The 21,226-nt window shown below is 58.6% G+C and overlaps 2 protein-coding genes across 2 annotated transcripts; both read left to right on the forward strand.

The window, feature by feature from the left end:
- Nucleotides 1–1,794: 1,794 nt before the first annotated feature.
- Nucleotides 1,795–6,299, forward strand: BESB_046520 (uncharacterized protein; the record flags this gene model as incomplete). The annotated part of the gene is made up of 3 exons (XM_029363103.1): nt 1,795–5,539; nt 5,959–6,013; nt 6,281–6,299. 3 exons carry the CDS (start codon nt 1,795–1,797, stop codon nt 6,297–6,299), a joined length of 3,819 nt encoding a protein of 1,272 aa, XP_029220469.1.
- Nucleotides 6,300–11,351: 5,052 nt separating this feature from the next.
- BESB_046530 (uncharacterized protein) lies at nt 11,352–20,855 on the forward strand (the record flags this gene model as incomplete). Its single annotated transcript, XM_029363104.1, has 4 exons — nt 11,352–17,498; nt 17,723–18,883; nt 19,644–20,114; nt 20,628–20,855. 4 exons carry the CDS (start codon nt 11,352–11,354, stop codon nt 20,853–20,855), a joined length of 8,007 nt encoding a protein of 2,668 aa, XP_029220470.1.
- Nucleotides 20,856–21,226: the final 371 nt, after the last annotated feature.

Below are 21,226 nucleotides of genomic sequence, written 5' to 3' on the forward strand. Positions count from 1 at the left end.
GGCAGCATACGCAACTGTGGACAGCAGGAGCCTAGTGTGCCGAGAGGATGTATGGGCTGTAGAATCGCAGCACGCCGTGTGAGTGACGGCTGTGCCTTTTTAAGCAAGCCCAGCTGTACTCGTCCTCTCACTTCGAAGGCAACAACTGGTCTGATTCTGGAGGCCTTCGTACTAATGTGGCGCGCGGCGAAATGAAGCACTGCTTGCTGCGCACGAGAAAGCAAAAGATGCACAGGGAATCTTCCCAAGGCAAAGCTATATACGGGCTCTGCTCGTAAGGCACACGGCCAGGTATCTCGCTGGTCGCCTACCGGCGCTCAGATTCCATCTCATTCTACTCAGTCCTCTTTGTGAAGTCCTCTGCTGTGCGGTGGTGGGATACGACCCTTGTGCGTCGAGGACTGTCCGTCGGCAAGCACAAGGACAGTCGCCCCACGAAGTGTCAAGGGACTCATGTGTGTTACTGGGATCAGGAAGGCCTTCCAGAACATAGAGGTCTACTTCCCATACCAGGAGCCGCCCTCTACAGTTCCATTGCGAACCAATACCGGGTTCATGGACACTGAAGCTGCCATCCACGCCTGGGTGGCACATTAGAGTTAAGGACGTTCGTAATCACAAATGTCTTTCGATGGCCGCTACAGCATGTTTTATGTAGACCACCTCATGTCGCAGTTTATACTCTAGCAGTGTTTTTAGTCAGATTGGTTACCGTCTACTAGGATACTCGCTGAATCCACGCGAATCACCTTCTGGATGGAGAGACTGAAAAGGCAGCGTCAGAACACAGCGGTAAAGCGCTATGCCGGGCAGTGACCACATATTTGTGTGTTTCGGCTTATAGTCCGTGGCAGATGTTGCCAGTGACTAGGAAACAAATCTCTTCTCTCGACTCTCGCTGCCGGGTAGCCTGCAAGTATGCGCGTTATGGTTTGCCGTAACGCAGTGGTCCTTCCGAGCTAGTCCGCCGATCGCTAAAAATCAAGCATTTTTTTCTTGCATTCAAGCTCTCTGCCTGCTTTTGCGCGGTGACCTCTTTTTGCTTAGTTGCGCGGGACAGGCGTTGCTGTCCGTTTTGCTGCATGTGATGCTCGCTAAAATCTTTCCGTATTTCCACGGGATACTCCGGTGGAACTGGACAAGTGACTAAATCAGTGCTTCGTCGTTTCAGGCGCTTCAGTGAACTCTGATTTTTCGCCGTTTTTTGCCGGGCGATTCCATGGAGAAATGGTCAACGGCGGGTGCGCCAGCTTTAGAGAGCGAACGGAACAACTTCCAAGTAAAACCGAGCGGCTACATGCGCTGCAGAAAATGAAGTGTGACAACGATTCCCAGCTTGTGCAACTCGTCTTCTTTCCAACATGCTGCTTTGGTTGTCAATGACATTCCGGTTCTCGTTCCCTGTGTTGCCGTATTCGCATCGCAGGACTGCCGCCCCGCGCTCTTTCCCGTTCTCCAACGGTGAATATAGGACTGGCTGAAGCCGTGCGCATTTTTGCATGCCCGAAAGTCTTCCTCGAGGCCACCTCCGACGGAAGTGTTACTAAACGTCCATCTCAGGCGTCACGTGAGTCCTTTCTGTACGGAAACCTCCCGTGTGTCGACGCTTGGGCGGAAGGAAGGAGGCGGTCCGCGTTCGGACGCAGCTGGCGTGTGTGTTTTTCGGGGGGCTCCCTCGTTCTGCCTGTCCTTCTGCGGACTTGTGCAACGCAGACAAAGGCTGCATGTGCATGCGCACCTCTTCTGTGCCATTTTTTGAGCCGTTGCGCCCCGCGATTCTCTAGCATCCGCCCGATGCCTTGCAGCAGCAACGATACGGGAGCGGGAGGCAGCTGGGTGGAGACTTGCTCGCCAGCCGCGTTTCTGATCTCCCCCGTACCTCCTCACAGCTCCAGCAGCAGAGAGCGCCCGGGTTCGTCTTTAAGAAGCGTGCCTGGGGACGGTCGGCGCTCTTCCGCGCGTAGCTCCATATTTCTCTCCCGGGTAATTTCCTCGCAGCCCGCGCCGTCTTCACCTCCTGCGGGCGCGCCTTCTCAGATCGCTGCGTATTCGCAGCCAAGTCAGCACTTCCCCTCTCGTCCTCATTCGGCGTTGGGGAAGGCGGGTCTTCCTTCACAGACGGGCGCCAGCTCTGCGCCTGGGCAGCAGTCCTCCTTACAGAATGCTGGAGCCGCAGGAAGATCCCTGGATGTGTATTCAGCAGCCCCGGCGGGTGGCGAATCTGCCTTACTCATGAGCCGAGAGCGCGGAGAGCGAGACGGTTCTGCTTCCGGGGGCAGTGCAAGGGTGAGAGATGGAGGCAGAGCCATGCAAAGTGACTCTTCTCAAGAGGTTGTGCCTTCCGGCCGTAGCCTCATGCAGGCGCCCTCCGAGGTCCGCGGCGTGTCGTCGACCGGCCTCTGGGCCTCCACACAGTTCGAGGAGTCCGCAGCTTCCCCGACTCGGCGGCCAGCAAGGAGAGACGGCAGTGCCGATGCGGGGAGGGACGGAGGCGAGACGGAGGGCGAAGCGGCAGGAGTGGTGTTTTACACGCCTCTTTCGTCGCCGCTCAAAGTCTATTCGGCCTCGTCGTCGCGCGACCATACTTTTGTTCTCTCTCCGCGGGAGCCCCCGACAGACCAGGCGGTGAGCGCGGCGGCGGCGGCGCCCGGAGCGCCCGCGGCGGAGGCACAGCGGGAGTATTCGAGGGAGTCGAGTGCGGGATCGGTCGACTGGAGCGCGATGTGCAGCCGAACATACACGCCGAAGCTCGGGCTTCTTCAGAGGTGCTACGAGGAGACAGATGCGCGACAGGACGAAGAAAACGACGATGATTCAGACGTGTCCATTTCCTCGTTGCCCGCCTCGAGCAGTGATGCTGCTTTCGCCTCCAGACCTGCCGTGCCCTCTACGTCTGCGCCCAGTGCCTGCCGCCTGCGCGGCAGGCACGCCCGCGGCGACGAGGGCGGCCAGGTGTACAGACAGTTGCCCACGGGCACCTCGAGTCGACCAGTCCTCCGCCACCCTTGCCAGCGTCCTCTCTGCTGGAAGCGAACGCGGAGACTCGAGGAGAGGCCTCGGGACGTCTGTCCCGTTGACGACTCGTCGGCGGTGCCTTTTGAAGAGAAGAGGCGGTCTCTGGGGCGGCGGGGGTTCCAGGAAGGAGTGCGGTGGGCAGCGAGTCGCGCGGGATACGGGGACGGTGGTGGAGACGGACGAGATGAGCAGAGTGCGAGAAACGCAGTGAGCGGGCGGGCGAGAGCAGAGACAGGCGCAAGCGACCTGTCTGTCACCTCTGCAGGTCGTGATATTCGGGGACGGCCAGCAAGGGCAGGTCGTTCTTCAAGCGCCTCCAAGCAGCTCCAACGGCGCGTTGTCGGCGAACCGTGGTCGGAGAACAGGCATTCGTCTGCGGACGCCGATGCGTTTTCCTGCGAAGAAGGTTCCCCGCTGTTTGTATCTCCCGTTGGCGATGGCGCTCTACAGGAACCGGATGAAGGCACAAGCCGCGGGCTCCCTACGCTAGGGGCCGCGTTCCCCACTGGTGACGCTTCTGCTCTCCTGGCTTCAACCTCAGCCTCTGCGGGAGAGGACGCTGTCTGCTTGCCGGGCAGAGCTGAGGAGACGTCGCGCGGAGGCGAGATGGAAAACGCCTCTTCTCCAAGAGGCAACACGGTCGCGCGGCCTCTGCGGACCGGCGTGGCGTGTGACTTCTTCACACCGGGCGACCAGGAGGAAGAGAGGGAGAGCAGGAGGCGCGTTTCTGCGAGGAGACTGCATCCCGAAAGCGGCCGGACGGAGGGAGGCGCTGAAGAGTCCCGCCGCAGAAGGTCGCTGGGGCCCGAAGGCTGGGACAGCTTCGACGACGAGGACAGCGAAGCGTCCGAGTCTTCTTACCGGAGAAGGCCTGGATGGCAACGCCGTCTTCCTGCGCGAGAGACAGGTGACACTGCGGCCAAGAGGGGCCCTGAGGCGCTTCAGGCCGGTCCCTTTCGGACTCGAAGGGACGGGAAGCCTCTACGGCAGACGTCGCCGAGTCGGTACTCGTGGGTGGAGGCGGCGTCTGAGGACGAAATTGACTACGAGGATAGGCGGCTTCCGAAGCGACGTCGTTTCTCGCTGTCGACTCTGGAGCCTCAAAGCTCGTTCGAAGAAGACATGCCACCCGCCGACGCGGCGTCGCTGCCCTTGCCTTCGGCCTCTGGCCCTGCAGAGACAGTCTGCTCTTCTGAGTCCTCGTCAGCACCTGCGGCTCTGCTGCACGTAGCTTCTTCCTTGCCGCTCCCTGAGCCTTCGCTTTCGTCTTGCTCGGTGTCTCCTGCCTCAGCGACCAGCAGCAGCCTCCACACCGCCAAGGCGGACTCTGCCGTCGCGGCGTTGCTGGCGGCCCCCCCGCCGCCGCCGTCGCGTCTGCTGCGCAAGAGAAAGAGACAGAGCGCAGGGGGCGTCGCGAGGCGCATGCTGCTCCACGGTCCGGGCTTCGCGGGCGCCCGGTTTCCGTCCGCAGACGAGGCGACTTTGGTGAACAGTCTGGGCACCGCTTTGACGGCGGAGGAGACCCTCGAGCTTCGTCAGCGAGAAGAACAAGAGCGTCTGAGGCGGCAGATGCTGGAGAGGAAACGAAAAGAGGAAGAAGAATGGGCGGCTGCAGAGCTTGCGCGACTGCAGCAGCAGAGGCGGGAGGAAGAGAAGAAGGCAGCTGCGCTGGCTGCCGCGGGAGCTGCGAAGGCGCGGGATGCAGGAGCAGCGGCGGCCGCCGGGACTTCATCTGCCTCGCCTCAGTTTGTCTTCGGTGCGCGCCGGCCGGAGGCGGACAAAGCCTCCGCCGATTCGAAAGCGTCTGCAGCTCTGTCTGGGCTTTCTATGGGGAACGGGCTCGCGGGTGCGTCTCCAAAGAGTTCCAACCTCCCCATTCTCACGTTGTCGAGCAAGGCCCTGTCGGCGCCTGCTGGTGGGCAGACCTCATCCGCTTCGCCTGCCAATGGCCTCGCGTCATCTGTAGAGAAACCGGCCGCCCCCACCACGGCAGGGAGCACAGGCACGGGGAATATTTCCATCCCAGTTCTCGCTCCGGGGCAAAGGAGACCTCGACTGACAATCATTCGTTCCTCAGCGAGCAGCGGAAACCAGAGTGCAGCTGCGGGAGGAACCAGTGGCGCGCCTGCCGCTGCGGCCGGGCCTGAGGGAGGCGTGGTTTCCACCTCTTCCAACAGCCGCGCTCCGGTCTTTGGCAACGTGGGCGCAAATTCCTCCGTGGCGCTGCCCGCCAAGCCTGCGTCGGGGGCGGACGCGGGATCTCTCTTTGGCGCGGCTGGCGCAGGTGTCTCTGCAGCAGCCCACCGCCAAGCGTCGCCTCTGTGGGGGGGGAGCGGCGACCCGGGCGGACAGCCTGCTGCATCGGCGGGGGCCGCTCCCCCAGCGGACGGTCTTCTGCCCGGCTTTGGGACGGCAGGCCTGGGAGTTGCCGGCGGCATCGCTGCGCCAGGAGCCGCAGCCCCCTTCGGAGGGGGGCTCGGAGGCGGATTCCAAGACGGTGGACTGGCGCCTGCTGCTGGAGGCGGTGAGCAGAGAAAACGCGCAGTCAGGGACACAAAAACAGGAACAGTGGTCTATCAAGTTAGCGTGCACATGTCAAGTTCTCACTGGCGAAAGGGGTTGATGTGTTCAAACACGGGCACTGATGGAGCAGGGAGTAGCGAGTGTCCTGGGATTTCGTCTCGTACCTCATGTATAGAACTGATACATCGACGTACCGCACAACCCGGTAGCTGCATAGTTCGAGCCGCCGGGGTTTGCGTAGGGGTTTTGTGTTACGCGTGCATCCATCCCGCCGCGGTTTCTTCGTGGAACTGCCCGCGCCATGTTTTGAATGTTTTTCCAGTGACTGTCGTGTGATGGTAAGTGGCAATGAAGATATCAGCTGCGTGGGCACAGCAGGTTTTCACGTCGTCCTGTTTGTGCCCTGGTGGTGGTGTGCAGCAAATCCCTTCGCTTTTCAGCGCGGCGGCCGAGGAGGTCGGGGCGGCCGAGGCAGGTGAGTCTGCAGATTCAGAGTTGCGTTTCTCAAGATGAATTCGATGCTCACAGCGTGTGTGGCTCTCGATGGGCGCTACCTGTCAATTCGCGCGTACGTGGTGCTGGCTGCCGGTCGGTGAAGACGCATCCTTCAGTGTTTCAAGGGTGTTGATCAGATGGCGCCGTGTTTTGTCGTCAATTCCTAAAGCGGTAGAGTGTCGCTCGCTAGGAATCGTTGAGTTTGGTGCACGATGCATCAACGTGTGGCGCGTGTTTTTGTTTTCAGAGGAGGCCGGAGGCGGTGAAGCGAGGCGAAGGCTCTGGACTGTGCACGACCTTGTGTGGCGGGTGTTTTCTTCTCTCAAGGTTTTCTGCGTTTCGTCAAGTTTCCCCTGTTATCCATTTTCGTTTCATTCCTGGCACTCCTCTAGCACGATGTTCATCTGCTTGTTGAGCACGAGTTTTCCTGATGGAGCGTGGAGCGTTCTTCAGGAAGATCCAACGGAGTCATTCACATGTATCTCGCACTGCACAATAGTTGTGCCACTGTAATGAGAAGAACACGATGAAAGCAGTGACATATTTTCCTGCGAAGAACAGGCTGTCTAGGAACTGCACCCACGACTGCGGCGATGTGTTGTCACAAGCTTCATGAGCTCGCCCCTTCACTGCAGCGGCTCCACTGACAGACGGTGACACGCTCTGCACTAAGTTTATCAAGAAGGAAATATCTGAGAAGACATGGAACGTATCTCAGCACTTCACATTGTTTTACGCCACTTCCCCAAGCCTGGCAAAGTGGAACTGCAGCGTTGGTTCAGCTTTGTGAAATGCGTGTTGAGAGAGCGCTACAAGTAACATAGATGAGCTGCAAAAAAGAGCACCTCAGCACCTAAAGTTATGCAGCGCTTCGGTTGTCTATCCAGTCACAGCCCCTGTCGGGTGGTTAATGATGACGTCCAGAGCATGGTGCTGAGATCCCAGCTCTAGTTTTCACCGCAGGACTGAACGGTATACAGTGCCGTATGGGAGGTGGGTACCCTGGCTCTGTTGTCATGGTCTCCTGCTATGTAGTGAAGCACACAAAGTGGCGTCAAGGGGCTCGGAAACCACCCACGTTCTGTTGCCCAGGCTGGCTGTTGAAATGGTGGTGTCTTATGTTGCCACCGGCACGACAGTTCAGCACGCAAGCGTGTCAACCCGTGGTCAGTCGAGAGGGAGACGGCTCCAGGGTCACACACTTTATCGAATCACTTTCCTCATTGTTACTCCGCAACTGAACTATCATATCCGTTGAGCAACTGCATGTGCCGGTTCATCTGACTATGTTTCGGGGCGGTCGCAGGCTTCGTGAAGTCCCAAAACCAAACTAGCTGAGCCCTGAGGACGACCAGTTGCCGTTTCGTCTCGACGTTACCGCGGAAGTTTGCTGACACTCCATACAGGAAAGTGGAACCCGATCGGCTGCGGCAATGTTGCGCGTACGGATGATCAGATAGAAGAGCACGTGGTTGGTATCTCATTTCGTTTCATAAGCCGTTATTTCTCCGCACCTGGAGCAGACCTATTGAGCGTGAGGGTTACTGTCGTGCAAACTCTCACCTCAGAATAGAGCAAACTCAGGATCAAAAATATGTGAGTTTTGCCACAAACATCCTCTGGCCAATTTCTCTTTTGAGCACTTGACTCCGCGCACCTGCATAGAGGGCGACAGCATTGTAGACGAGCATAAATTGAGCTGTGGCAAGGAGGCCAGCGCCGAACGCCGTTGTGACGTAGTCGACGATGTAGCGAGCGGCAACCATGGTGGCGGTTAGCCGTCTACATGCAGCCACAAGAGGGTCAACTTTCACAGCACCCCTGTTGCTACGGGGCTGTCTAATTCTCAAGTTAGAAACTTCGCCATTTCCAATTCTGTCGACCAATCGCACGCTAACACATACACGCTGGATGAAGAAACAATGCACCTATCGTGGGCTTCCGAGTCGCCAGTCGGCTTCGTCAGGAAGCACCTCCTGTTATCTGCCATCCTGACTCGCCTACCACTGTAGGACCTCCCACGCTTGCTACAGTTAAAAATTCGTTCTCTCTAAGAGTATCTTCTTCTTACAAGAGTTTCTAAAGAATAAGTCAAGTCACACAAGAGCCGGCGTGTCCCATTCAGACGCCCGAGGTATGGAGCCGCCAGAGCGTGCCAACCCATGGGGAGCTATCGTCGTACCCTATCCTCAATGCAGTTCGCCCATATTTACAGCCCTGTCGTCTATCTGGAATCAAGAGGAAGTAGAATCTCATTGGAGCAATACTCAAAACCACTCCAGTGAAATGCAAAGCGTGGCGGCGGCAAGCGGCTCACACGGTTGGTGCCTCAGATGCGCCTCGTCCGGTGATGGTCTAGTTCCGCCATTTAGAAGAGCTAGGCCTCCTCCAAGATATATCTGGGAGAGAAGCTTGAAAAGAACAAACAGTAGCGGAGCAAGCTCGCTATGCGACTCGAGCTGGCATGGGAAAGATGGCACTTTATGGGAGGGAGTCCACAAAGATGGAAGGGAGCGCTGGAGAGTACCTGCGCCTAGTCGTACGCCAGATCCGTCACACCGTAGGGACATATGTTCAAGGAGGAAGATGAGATATGCTACACCAACAGAACAGATTCCTTCGTTCAGTTCATTGTTAGGTGAGTCGGGAGACGTGCCGGAACCATTTCAAGCTCGTAGAAGCGAGCGCGGTGCGCGGAGGCTGCGGCTGTACTTAGGGCCTATAAGCCGACGCCCGCCACTCTACGATGAGCGAAAGCTCATCAAACTTAGATGGTCGCTAGCCAAGGACAATCCATGGCGCACGAGCCAATGGGTCGACGAAGGGCACGAATCCTGCGAAAACCCATACAGTATCCCCACATAGAGACCGGCACGCTTCTGTCAACTGTGTCATCCGTTTTCGGCGTGGGTGGCCATTTTGAATATTCAGCTCGTGAGCGAGTGTCCGAATGTATGTATTAAGACTCCCCAGCAGTGCAGTGTCTGAAGCCAAAGAATCTTGCCTACATCGATTGGAGTCCTACTGATCCACGTTTAAAGCTCCTCATACGCTAGTGCTCCGAAAAATCTCTTCAGTAGAATCCATGCAGCAGACATGGCGGACATGGAATCTACTGACGGGATTTTTCGGAGCACTAGCGTATGAGGAGCTTTAACCGTGGATCAGTAGGACAGGCACAGGCTTTGCGGGACTGTGGGATGCATCACATCCGCGCACATATTATTTGCCGCGGGCGTCCAACGGAGCGAAGCAACCACACCCGAGGTCCGACTAGGGCAGCTGCCTCGGATTTTGGTTGGTCGGCGTAGGTAGCCAGACCCTCCCTACATCTCATCGCCGGCACATGTCCCAGTATGAGTATGGTCAGTTTGCCGAGAACATGTAGAGCGCCTAACACGACTTGCTCAACACAACTGCTCTTTTGACCGCACCCCACCTGAAGCCAGCGGCGACGTTATTGCCTCCCCTACATGCTCAGCCGTCGTGTACAGAGGCCCTGCAAAGCGACACCACCAGAGTGACAGTGCCCTTCTCTGCCTGGCTCAGATCTTGTACCACTTTGGAAAACATGTTGGGCGGGCGATGGTTTTCGGCATCAGAGCCCGCCTTGTCGCTGCAGAGTGTTCTGCCTCCCTCTCAGCTTTTTGGCATAAAGATGCCCATTGCACACCCTAAACCCTATGTTTCTAAAACTAAGGTATATCAGCCGTCTTTGCGCTACTCGTCTCACGTTGGGCACCACAGTCCTCCTCTCCGCGGGCAAACCGCTCAATAGAAACTGCCGCTGACAAATTTAATGCCTGCATGCGAGCCTGAAGGGAGAGGAATTATCGGATGCTTTGTTTAAGGCATGCGGTCCGTGGCGGGACACGAACCATGGACAGACTTGCCGTTTCTGTCATCGTGGTCTGAGATCCCTTCCCGTCAAAAACTGGAGCGCATTTTTATTGGGTGAGTAATCGGAAGGCAGGCCTGCCCGGCGATGCGCTCCAGTTATGTAGAGTTCCGTGGAACTTCCTGCATGCCTTGTGTAGGCGTTTCTTCGAGGAAGAGCACATCTATTGGTTGTTTTCAACACTAGTAGGCACTATGAGCGTGAAATTGAGATTTCCTTCTATGCTGAGTGCGTGTGCGCCCTGTGAGAAGTGGCTGCGGTAACGAGAATCTTCCAACAGGTTTCCCTGGACGTGTGAGGAGTATGCGGAAGGTCCACGAGTAGGTCTTAAAGTAAAGGAGAAAGTGTGAAGCTCACAACGGTCTACTGAAGATATCTGTGCGAGAAGCCCTGATATACGCAAATGTGTATGCATATCAAACAAATGCGAAGTCACCCCACAACGTTTCGCATGCGCTAAATTTGTCCCGTGTCACCAAGGAGAAATGTGTGCCTTTCAGCAATTCAGTGGTCGATCATCGCAAACACCAGGATTTTGAGAACTTAACTCTCCGTTTGCCGCGCAAATAAACTTCAGCGGCCCTTAAAATGATCATACCTACCGATTTCAATTTTGCAGAAAAACAGTCGGTTGCAGGCAGCATCTAGTTTGGTCATCCGATCTCAAGACCCGTGGTCGCAAGTAGAAGGAAGCTGATGTTTTTAGGCAAGACACGATTTTGGTGATCAAGAGTGAGACTAAGGGCGACCACGGAGGTTATGGGCATTCCTATCTGAGATCTCCCCGTCAATCCAATTACCCTAGGTCGCAAGGCGCTGAACTGGTTGTTGCAGTTTCCCAACCCCCCCCCTCTAATAGTTCACGGATTGTCGTAGTGATGCTTGTGCTCTAGGATTTCGGCTGTGAAAGGCATCTGCCAGGCTTCAGTGGCTCCGTTACATTACAGCTCTCACCTGCTGCCCTAGTAGTGGACTTTCCAGAGCCACAGCGCGCACAGAAGGTTGGCACCCGGTTGTCACTTTCGGATGAGAAGAATGCGTTTATTCGTTTGACAAGTTCAAGAGTCACGGCGGTATTGCTTGCTCCAAGGCCGGTTGGAAGTCAACAACGGCTCACCAGCCTACTGCAAGGAAGCGACTGATTTGAGACAGCTTTCTCAAAATCAACCTATGTTTTCGTATGAAGGCCGCGGCCATTTCGAGCACACACGACTCTCGCCAGACGACTCGGCCGCGTGCGCCTGGATCGCCTCGACCGATCCTCAACAAATGTTCACGCAGGTGCCCCGCTGCACCCGTGTCCATGCTGTGGGTTCAGACGCGTGAGAAGCTGACAGACAAGGGCTGTCGAGCCCGCGCTCAAGCCGACGTAGATCGTTCGTCTGCCTCAGGCAGGCCTCCAGCCTGAGGTGCTTGCACTATGAATCACCTTCAGCCAAGGACCACGGGCACCGCCTCAACGGAGTTATTGTGGCAGCCCTCCTCCTCACGCAGCGCCATTGAACGGACTCAGAGCAAGCCGCACGCTATTGTGCCTCCTCTCAACATATCAGGTCTGCAGTCATCACCTGGTACCTCAGGTGTTTCATGTCGGCCGCATACTGCTGCGACGCCGAAACGGGGCACAAGTCGTGACTCTCCGGTGTATAGACGTGTCGTAGCTCGGATCGCGGCAAGCGCGCAGGCGGAACAAGCGGAGGATCATTTCTCTGCTTGTTCCCCGGTCGGGCCTATCTCGGCTGGGTGTGGTATCAAACAAGCGCCGGAGGCGAGTCGACGCCTTTCACAGTGCCCACGTACTTTCGTCAGCGCTTGCTCTGCGAAGCTGCAGCCTGAGGCTGTCTCTCGCTGCCCGATTCGCGCTCTGCCCTCAGACCCCACGTTTACTTCTGGTACGGGTATCGATGGTGTGCCGCTCTGTTCGTCCTCTGGGCACAAGGAAGACAGTTATGCTGTGGCGCTCGCTTCCTCGCCGCAACAGGCAGGGGGTCCATCTCTCCACGCAGGCGGCCAATGTGCTGACAGCCCTGTCACGAAGCTCCCGCCGAGGAGTCGCCGAGCTCGAAGGCTCAATGCATTCTCGACACCAATGGGGTCGAGCCCAACCACTCCGCTGGTTTCAGTTCAGTCCACTCCGTGCTCTGCTCTCGTAGGAAAGAGGCTCGAGTCTTCGAGGCGCGCAGCAGTCCCGGTGTCTGCAAGGTCGCAAACGCCTTCTGTGCCGTCTTGGCATGCTCCCGACTCGACGTCGCCTTCGTGTTTTTTGCCTCGCGCGTCTGCGCGAAGTTCAGAGTTCAGTGACGTGACCCCGTGCAAGGGTCATAACCCCCGTGCCCTCTATGTGCGTAAGATTCGTAGAAGCTCGACACACATCTGTGACTCCGCTGCGTTGCCCTACGCGAGAGATACAAGAACGTCGATTCTACGCCATCGGCGGGGCGGCGACGAGCGAAGCCTCTCATCCGCTTGTTTGTCTCCTGGCGAGGCAAAACCACGCTTTCCGGGGCCGTTTGGGCATGGCGGAAACGCCTCAAGAAGAGACAGTCCAGCGGGGAAAAGTGGGAAGCTAGTCGACCCTGCGACGTACACGCGTCTCCCGCCTGCAGTGTGGGTTTACAAGTATCAGCCGCCCATCGAGAGTCCTCATGACTCAAGCTCGCCATGTGCGGCGGCGAAACCACGAGAGCAGACCTCACAAGACTGCGGTGCAGTGAGCGAACGCGGCGAGGGCAGCTACGATGCAGCCGAGGATCCTGTCGGGTCTGCCTCCGCTAGGGGGGCTCGTGGGGAGGCCGGCCATATAGGAAAACAGATTGCATTTCCCCTCGAAAATCCCCATGGGCACCAACAAGCCGAGTTCCTTTGCTCCTCCATCCCCCTTCTTCTGCAAACGTACGAGGTCCCGACGCTGTTCAGACTCAAAAATGGGATTGCCGACGATTCCAAGCCTTTCGCATGGCCTCCTGCCCTGCTGGGTCCGGACGGCGCGGGTGTGGCAGCATCGGCGAAGAGTCTGGGGCCAGCATGTGCTTCCGGCCTTCAAAGCACTACGACTGACGACACCACACGTAGAGATGAACAGCACGCCAGTGGACGATGCCAGAGTGATCAGAGCGTGCCTTTGCAACGAAACCGTGAAGCGCACAGCAAACTGTCTTCGCCTCGACATGCCCCGGTTTTTGCGCGTCGAAAGACTGACGGCGTCTTTGGGAGAGAAGGCTCGAGTTGCGAAACAGGGAGAAATCCAGGAACACAAGCGGGCGGTGAGGCGAGTGGCGAAACTACCTCGAGACTAGGATACTCCTCCGTTGAACATCCCCCCTTTTGTGGGCTGCTCGCAACAGGTCTCCAGGCTGTTCACCAGTGTCAACTGTACCAGGACTGGTGGCGCGGCCTCATGCAAACGATGGATGTAGCGCTATCTGAGCTGTGCCGGCAGCTGAAGCTGTTCGCCCCGTTCCACGCTCGTTGTGTGGAGAAGTTACGCCAGCTCTTGGTTGCCTATGCAGAGAGCCACGACGCAACGCTGGTGAAAAACCTTGCGGACATTCAGGTCTCGCTCCTCAAACTGTACGAGAATGTGACAGTTTTGCGGCAAAAAAAACGCGACCTGGCGCGGCGCATGGAGACCTTGGAGGAGAGGAGTCAGCAAGCAGACCAACTCAAGCGGATGCTGGAGATCCACACACTCCTCTTTGGTCTGCAGGAACTGGAGGTCCTCGCAGTGCGGCAGTCTGAAGAAGAATCCACTGCAGCGGACGCACAGTGGCAACATCTGCTGGAGCACCTCGAGGCGATTCGCCTTAATAGAGAAGGAACAGCCAGACAGCAGACATGGGTCACACGTGCGACGGGTGAATGGAAAGGCCGCGAGCTCGCTGACCAGTCTCAGGAGCCCATAAGGGCGGTCTTCCCCGTTTCTGCGTCACTGCTTCCTCATCAGACCTTCTTCAGGGGAGCACTCGCGTTAGGGCACGTGAAGCTGCTTCGCGTGGATATTCCCCCTGGGCGGTGGAGTATGGGCCTCGCCGTGACGTGCACGGCTCCCCTCGACGTGTCCCTCTTGATGCTTTCCGCCCGCCGCCGCCTGCTAGCTGAGCAGCGCGAAGGCGATGGGGGACAGGGACAGCAGAGCGGACAAGGCGCACACGTGCAGGAGGGCAGTGACTTCCTCATCTGCTTTGAGAGGGCAGCTGGTTCGGGGCTCCGGCGAGACGAAGCCCCCCAGTCGAATGCGGCCCCTGGCGAAAGCCCTGGGTCTCCCGCGCTCCCCTTCTTGACCTTGGATCCGTCGCTGGCCCTGGTGAGCGCCTCAGCCCCAGAGAGGAACTCGTTTGCGGCGTTTCGAGTTCATCCCGAGGAACCCCAGATTCTTCACGTCCGTACACCGCCAAATGGCACGACGCACGGAGCGTGGCTGCTGGTGCGCCTGCAGCCCGCGAACGGCTTCACTCGGGCGCGCTCAGACCGGGCCTTGGCGAGCTGCTCCAGTGCTCTTAACGCACCTAGGCTCTCCGCACTCGAGGGCGAGGAGTGTTTCCCTAAGGCCGCCTCAGCGGCCTCCAGGCAGGATCACGCAGGCCTCTGCGTTCCGCTGTGCGGCACACGCGGCAGTTCGTTGCCGACGCAATGCGCGTCAGGAGCTTCGACCCATGACTCCACTCAGACCCCGGGGGGGGAGCGCGCGGTGCCGCGGCTGCTTCTTGACGGGCCCAAAGCGGACTCGCCGACCGGCTTCGACGAGAGCCTCAAGTTTTCCATCGGCCTTCATTCTGTATTTCTTCACCCGTCCGCGGCGCGCAAAGAACCGTCGGGGCAAGGCGAGGTGCGACAGCAGCGCGTCAGCAGCGGGGGCAAGAGGCACGACGGAAGCACGAATACACTCGTGGTCGACAGCTCTGGCGGAGAGGTGGATGCAGCTGAACGAGACGCGGAGCGCCGAGTCGACGTCGCTAATCTCCACGCCTCCGCGTATGCTGGGTGGGCTTCCCCTCAAGGCCTTTCTGGTGTCGTCCCGCGTTTCGCTGTCCGCAGAAATGCTTGTGTGCAGACGACAAAATCGAGCCTTCTGCGAGGCCGGCTTCGTGCTCTTCACGAGGGGTCGCGTCCACCCCCTATTCCGCAGTTCTGCGTCTGTGGCTACGCTGACGCGCCTTCCGCAGACCTCTCTCCATCTTCCGGGGCAATGGAAAGAAGCCGCGACCACGCTTCACTGCCCCGAAAGGATTTCGCGCCTGCCTCTTCTTCGTCTCCCAACTCTTCTCTCCCGTCTTCTTCCTTGCCTTCATTCTCTTCTCCTCCTCGGGCGTCTGCTTCTGAGCTAGATCGTTCCTCGTCTGCCGAGCCCGCGCCGCCCTGCCGGGGGCGGTCTATCGACGCACCGCCGTTCTACGCTCCATCCTTCCCGCTGCTGAAACTACTTCTAGATGAAACGCCCGTTCACCTCGGGGACTTTTCCGCCCTCCTCCACCCTCCTTCTTGCGAACACGGCGGGCAAGGGGCGGCCGCCACGCCGTACGGGGTTCTCTCGGGCAGCCGCTTCGTCCGCTGGCCTCCGCAGTTGCTAGTGGAGACAGCTTGGATTCTTCTTCTGCAGCGGGCGCGGGAGCGGCGCTGGGCGCGAGAGCGCAGGGAAGCCCGCGAGCACCGGCGGAAGGTGTTGTGGGCCTCTTCTGCGCACGCGACGGGCTGCACGACGCGTCAGGACCTTCAGGCCGACAGGCGCGCCTACGCAAGGGATCCCAGCCAACGAAGACGACGCGCCGCGCGCCTAAACCCTAAACCCTCTCCACGTGAGATCGACGCGAGAGTGGCATGCGGTGCGAGAGACAATGCGGCAAGGGAGTCTCCGGTGCCCGGCTCTCCGATGCGGGTCGCTAAATGGAGGCCCAGTCCAGGAAGCGGCAGCGGGGGGACGCCGCGCGCCGGCAATCGGGGCAGTCCTTCGCGAGGAGAAGACTCGGGAAGCGAGCGCGGAGGACGAACGCGGGCGGAAGAGGGAGACGTCGGGCGCGAGGAAGCCGCCTCCAGCCCCCGGATCTGCCACTCGTGCTCAGTGGGGGAGGGTCTCGACGGCGTGTCGCGCCAGACGGGCGCGGAAAATGGACGCGTACGTTCCTTGAGTAAGGGAGAGGATACGGCCGGGAGCAATGTGGGCAGTGGAGGGCCCCCCGTATCTCCGGCGTTCTGTCGGGCGCTCTCTGCCGATCTGGAAAGCTCTCTTGCGAAAGAGAGCCAGGAGGAGTCCCTTGCCAGCTTCACGTTTACCTTCTTTCTCCGTCGCTTCGGAGTTGCCTTCCTTGCGCAGCGGGCTATGCATTCCTTTCTCCTCTCTCTCCTCTACTACGCTCCTCTCCTGACAGCTGTATCGCCCCTGCAGCAGCGTGACGCTGCATGCGGGCGCAACACGTATCCATGCCATGCCTCAGTTTTCGAATTTGAGCGCCTGTCTCACTCGACTTCAAAGGCACGTGCGCAACCGCCAGGCCCGCCAGGTGTCTCAGGGTCTTCCGGTTTCCCTAGCTACCTCTACGACTTTCCTTTTGTCTCGAGTTTTGAGCAGCGACAGCAGGTGCGAATCGGCTCAAGAATCCGCGGAATGCTGCCTTTATTTTCGGCTCGCCTGTTTGGTCGATTAACGGGCCTTCTGGCCTCTTCAAGCGACACGGCGCCCTTCCGTCGTTCCCTGGAGGAATTCCTCTGTCTTACGCTGGAGGCTCTCATAGATCAGATAGGGGCTGACCAAGCCACAGCTCGGGCGCGGGTAAAGGCCGCAGAAGAACGCGAAACCGCAAGACGGGCGTTGCTCTTGAGTGCTACAGCGTCGTTATTTCCTAGCAGGATTAACGGCTCTCGAACTGAGCGGCTGGCGGCTTCCCACCCTCAGGCGGGTGAAACTGGCGAAATTAAGCCCAGACGCCTGCAGGCGCCAGAGCCCTCTGTCGACAAGGAAGAGGGCCTCTGCCTTGCCGTTTCGCACGCAGCCGCGGCAAAGATCGTAAATCGCGTATTCCATATCGAGGGGACTGCGGAGTACCGCCTAGCAGCGCTCGAGGCCATAGACACCCATCGGCAAGCCGCTGTCAGCGCCTTGCGGGTTTCGCGTCAGCCTCGCCTTCGGGCGCGTTGGGCGCGGGGCCTCATGGTGATCACGGGGCGAGAGAGGATTGCGAACGTGCCGGAATGGATCGAAAGGGAGACAGGCGCTTTGCTGAGAGGGACGCCGATGGGGTCCGAGGACGAATCGAGCTCGAAAGACGCTAGACAAACAGCGACGCAAAGAGAAATCCGCGCAGGGGGCAGGCCTGGTGCGTGCGACGGAAGCGCAATCGAAGGAAGCGACGGAGATGGAGACACGCATGTCAGAGGCAGCAACGAGAAAGAAGTGGATCCGCACAAAACGACGAGAAGGAAGCAACGCGGAGTGACACAGAGACGAAAGAGGCGAGAGGAAGGCTGGGACCTCCTTGTTCCTGCCGATTTACTCATCCAGACCCTCATCCAGCAGTGGGAGGTGATGTACGTGCATCTGCAGCAGGCCATGGAGATGGTCCTCTATTCAGAGTCCGTAAGCAGCGCAGAAAACACTGAAAAGACAGAGTCCGCGGTAGATCCCCTCTGTCCAGGCGCTTGACGAATCGCGAGTGGGGGGAGGGGGGAGCTGGGGCAAACGAAGCGGTAGGGCGTGACACGCAAACCGGCGAACCGCGCTGACGCTGTGAAAGACAAATGCCGCCGTGGTGCATTGACTGTTTTCTTCACCACTGTGTGCATCTTTGCGTCTTTCTTCAGCTCTCCCTGAAGCGCCCCCTGCATCCTCTTCTGTCCTTTAACGAGTTCTCTGACTTCCTTCTCCGCCTCGACTCGCGCAACGCAGATACCGCCGAGCAGCGGCTAGCTCTCTATCGCCACGCTCTCTTTGCGGCAGCGTCGCGCCTTCATCCCCTGGGCTCTTCGCTCGACTCTTCCTCTCTGGCTGCGCTCCTTCTGCATCAATCCCAGATTCTGGCCTTCCCGCTACCGTTTCCGGCCTCGCCTTTCGTGTCTCTTGGCCCAGCGCCCGGACCGGAGACAGCGTCTGAAGACGCGTCGGGGGACGAAACAGGCAGCAGTCGCTCGCAGATGTCGAGAGGAAGGCCCGTTTCTGCAGGGAACGAGGGAACAGTGTCAGAGTCTAGACCGAATCCCTCGCTGTCGCAGTCCCGCGAGGCTCCTTACGCCTCTTGGGCTCTTTCGGATTCGCCTCCACCCAGTGTCTCCTCGCCGTCCTACGAGTGCCGACTGGCGGCCTTCGTTGTGGACGGGCTGGTCCTCTTCCTCTGCACCGAGGCCCGAGATCTCCTTCAGGCGGTTGAGAGAGACTTCCGGCGAGGACGGGGCCTTTCAATTTCTCAGCGAAAGGGTGAGGAGCGGAAAACACAAGAGAGCCCCGAGGCGACCCTCGCGGCCCTGGCGGCAGAACACAAGAGGAAGATTAGCAGCAAACAGTCTCCTTGCGTGCTTGGAAGCCAGGCCGACACGGAGGGGGACGAAGAAGAAAGCGCAAGCGAGAAGAAGAAAGAAGGAAAGAACTGGGGCCTGACAGACGGGCAGGGAGAGACTGAGATTTACGCTGAAGCCGCTTCCGCGCAGCGTCGAAAGTCCCTCTTCTCCGCGGCCGTTGTGTCTCCGAACCGCATAACGGGAGCGGAAGGGCGCGGCCTGCACGGCGTGTTCCACCTGATAAAATCCTGGTGCGCTTCTGCAGAAGGGTATCGGCCGCTGTACGCACAGGATGCCAGGTTGCTTCAGCAGAGATGGAAATTGGAAGCAGCTGACTTGACGGCAGGTCCCAGTGCCTCCGCCATCCTTAAAGACTTCGCCGCCCGCGCTCCGATCAAGAACTTCAACTATCTTAATCGCAGGGAAGTGCTTGCAGCTGCCAAAGACCTAGACGTCTCCGCGACAGAACAGGTGATTGCGCCGAATCCGAGTATCCGTCATGTAGGCAGCACCGCGGAAATGAACAATCTCCTAAAATTTATATACTGATGTCAAATACAGACCTTCGACCGGAAAAAAGTTTGATCGCCGGGGGGAGGGAAGGGGGCGGGACGGACAGAAACCTCCACCTGAAGATCTGCCTGGTCGCGGATTAGGTCGTGCCTCGTTTGAAGTTGACTGAATAATCACAGACGGTTCAAGCAGTGCCCGTCCCACATCACTTGACACACTCGAAGTCAATAGTACGCACAGGGCATACGCAAACATATCGAGGCATGCGCTCGTGGTCCTGTATTAATCAAAAATCATCGATGAGACAGCAGCCCATGCGCGGTCATAAATGGGTGATTGGTTGGCGGCATATGCGTCTCACACACAGGTATTCGCTTCTTCACCGTCATGCAGATTCACATCTTGTGCATGTCGTTATACATAACTGTTCATTTTTTTACCGCGGCAGCCGCTGCCACCTCATCAAGCGGCTCTGCACAGCTGTGAGTCTCGCCTCGCGTAGAAGCACAGCGGCGTCGGCACTCGCACTCTGTCGACTCGGAGACAGCTCGCGACGCGCGGCTCCTTTACGTGCTGCTGGCTACGGAATGCCGCGGAAGACTGTCGTTTCCGGCGGTCTGAGCATCCTTCCATCTGCGGTCCGCTGGCTTTGCCTGTCTCCGGAGTGGCTCGCGTCCCTCAGTCTGTCTTCTTGCGGCTTTTCCGTCCTGTACACCAGAACGCTTCAGCAGCGATTCTGCTCGCCAAGACTTATCTGCTGCTCAGAGACCTCTTCGGGGTGTTTGGCGAGGCCCCGCTGCCAGAGGCCTTCTGCTACACGGTAGCGCATGAGAGCGCGCTCGGCGCTGGCTGCGCGACCGCGGCCCTCGCCTCGCCCTGTTGGAGACAACAGGGGGCGACGCCCGCCTGGACTGCGGCTACGGCGCTTTTCACGCCTCGCAGGGGTCGGCTGTCCCTCCGCACGCGCGACCAGAGAGAGGAGGAATTCCTGGTCGATCCTCTAGATGACGAAACACTCCAGAGCGTCGTGCGCAGCGTCTGGGCTGCAGTGGAGAGAGCCAGTGCCTTGGCCGTCGAGCACATGGAGCGGACTCGCGCGAAGATGCACGACGCTGCGTTCGCGAGACTCAGAAACCGCGCCGCGACTAAAGAGGCCTTGGGCGAACTAGCCCGACTCTACAGAGAGCAGGTAGAGTGTGTAATACCTCCCATGTCCTGCTGACGCCAGTCGTCGACTATACTTACATGTGTGGAATCACAAGCTAATTCGGAGAGAGGGAGGCAGAGAGTGAATATGGGAGGGACGTACAGGGACCCCCAGGCGTTCGGGTACGTTCGAACACACACCGCCGTGGGACTGAGTTCATTCCTCACACTTGCCTGGCAGGCAGACAGAGGCTGATTCTCTCACTGCAAGCAGAGGATATCCATGTATGGAGGTGCCTCTCGCCGCGGTGTATGAATCGCCCACGAACTGCGAATGCAGGGACTAAACGTGTGTTGGCGTGGCTGGCATCTGTCGCCGGTCTCACTGCCTGAATTGCGCCGACTCCGCAGCGCGGAGGCCTGGCGAGGAGGCAGCATCCTTAGAGTCCAGTGGAACTCAAGGTCGCGGTGAGGCAGCTCTGTTTCATCTGTTTTCGGTGTATTGACGCTCAGCGCAGACTCTCCGTTTTTATGCGGATTTGTGCCCCGGGCTCAGGTGGACAGGCTCTTGATTCTCAGCGTCGGAAGTGACGCCTTCAGTGAAGCCCTCGAGCAGCCAGACGTGCGCAAACGGCTTCTGCTCGTCCATCAAAGAGCGCATGAGCTGGAGGGGGAACAGTTCGAGCTTCAAGCGGGGCTGCATGCCGCCGCGGAAGCAGCTCAGAAAAAAAGGGAGGACGAAGAGAGAAGGACAGAAGATGACGCGAACCAACACCGAGAGTAGACGGGAGCTCAACTGCTCGCGTCGACCGAGAGCCAAAGGCAGCCCGACAGGAACGCGAAGCTAGCGCGTGCATCGCCATCTTCGAGACGAAGCAACTCCCGTCATTGTGCTTCGAGCTCGGAGCGCAGTGAAACGGGTGCGTGGCTGCCTGGGTAGCGATGAGGAGCTGTAGTAATCCGTGTGGCGAAGTCAAAAGCTAGTGGAGAGAACCCGCACTGCCGCGAGATGTCTGAGCTATGAGAAGGATATCAGGCGACAACAGGAAAAGACTCCGTCGCACCCGGAATGCGCTTTAGGTGCTATGAGGTCTGAGTAGAGAAGATGCTTCTTGTTTGACGCAAATGAAGTCGAGCAGAGCGCGAGAGGCTTGG

The sequence above is a fragment of the Besnoitia besnoiti genome, chromosome III (assembly GCF_002563875.1).
Source record: "Besnoitia besnoiti strain Bb-Ger1 chromosome III, whole genome shotgun sequence".
NCBI lineage: Eukaryota > Apicomplexa > Conoidasida > Eucoccidiorida > Sarcocystidae > Besnoitia > Besnoitia besnoiti.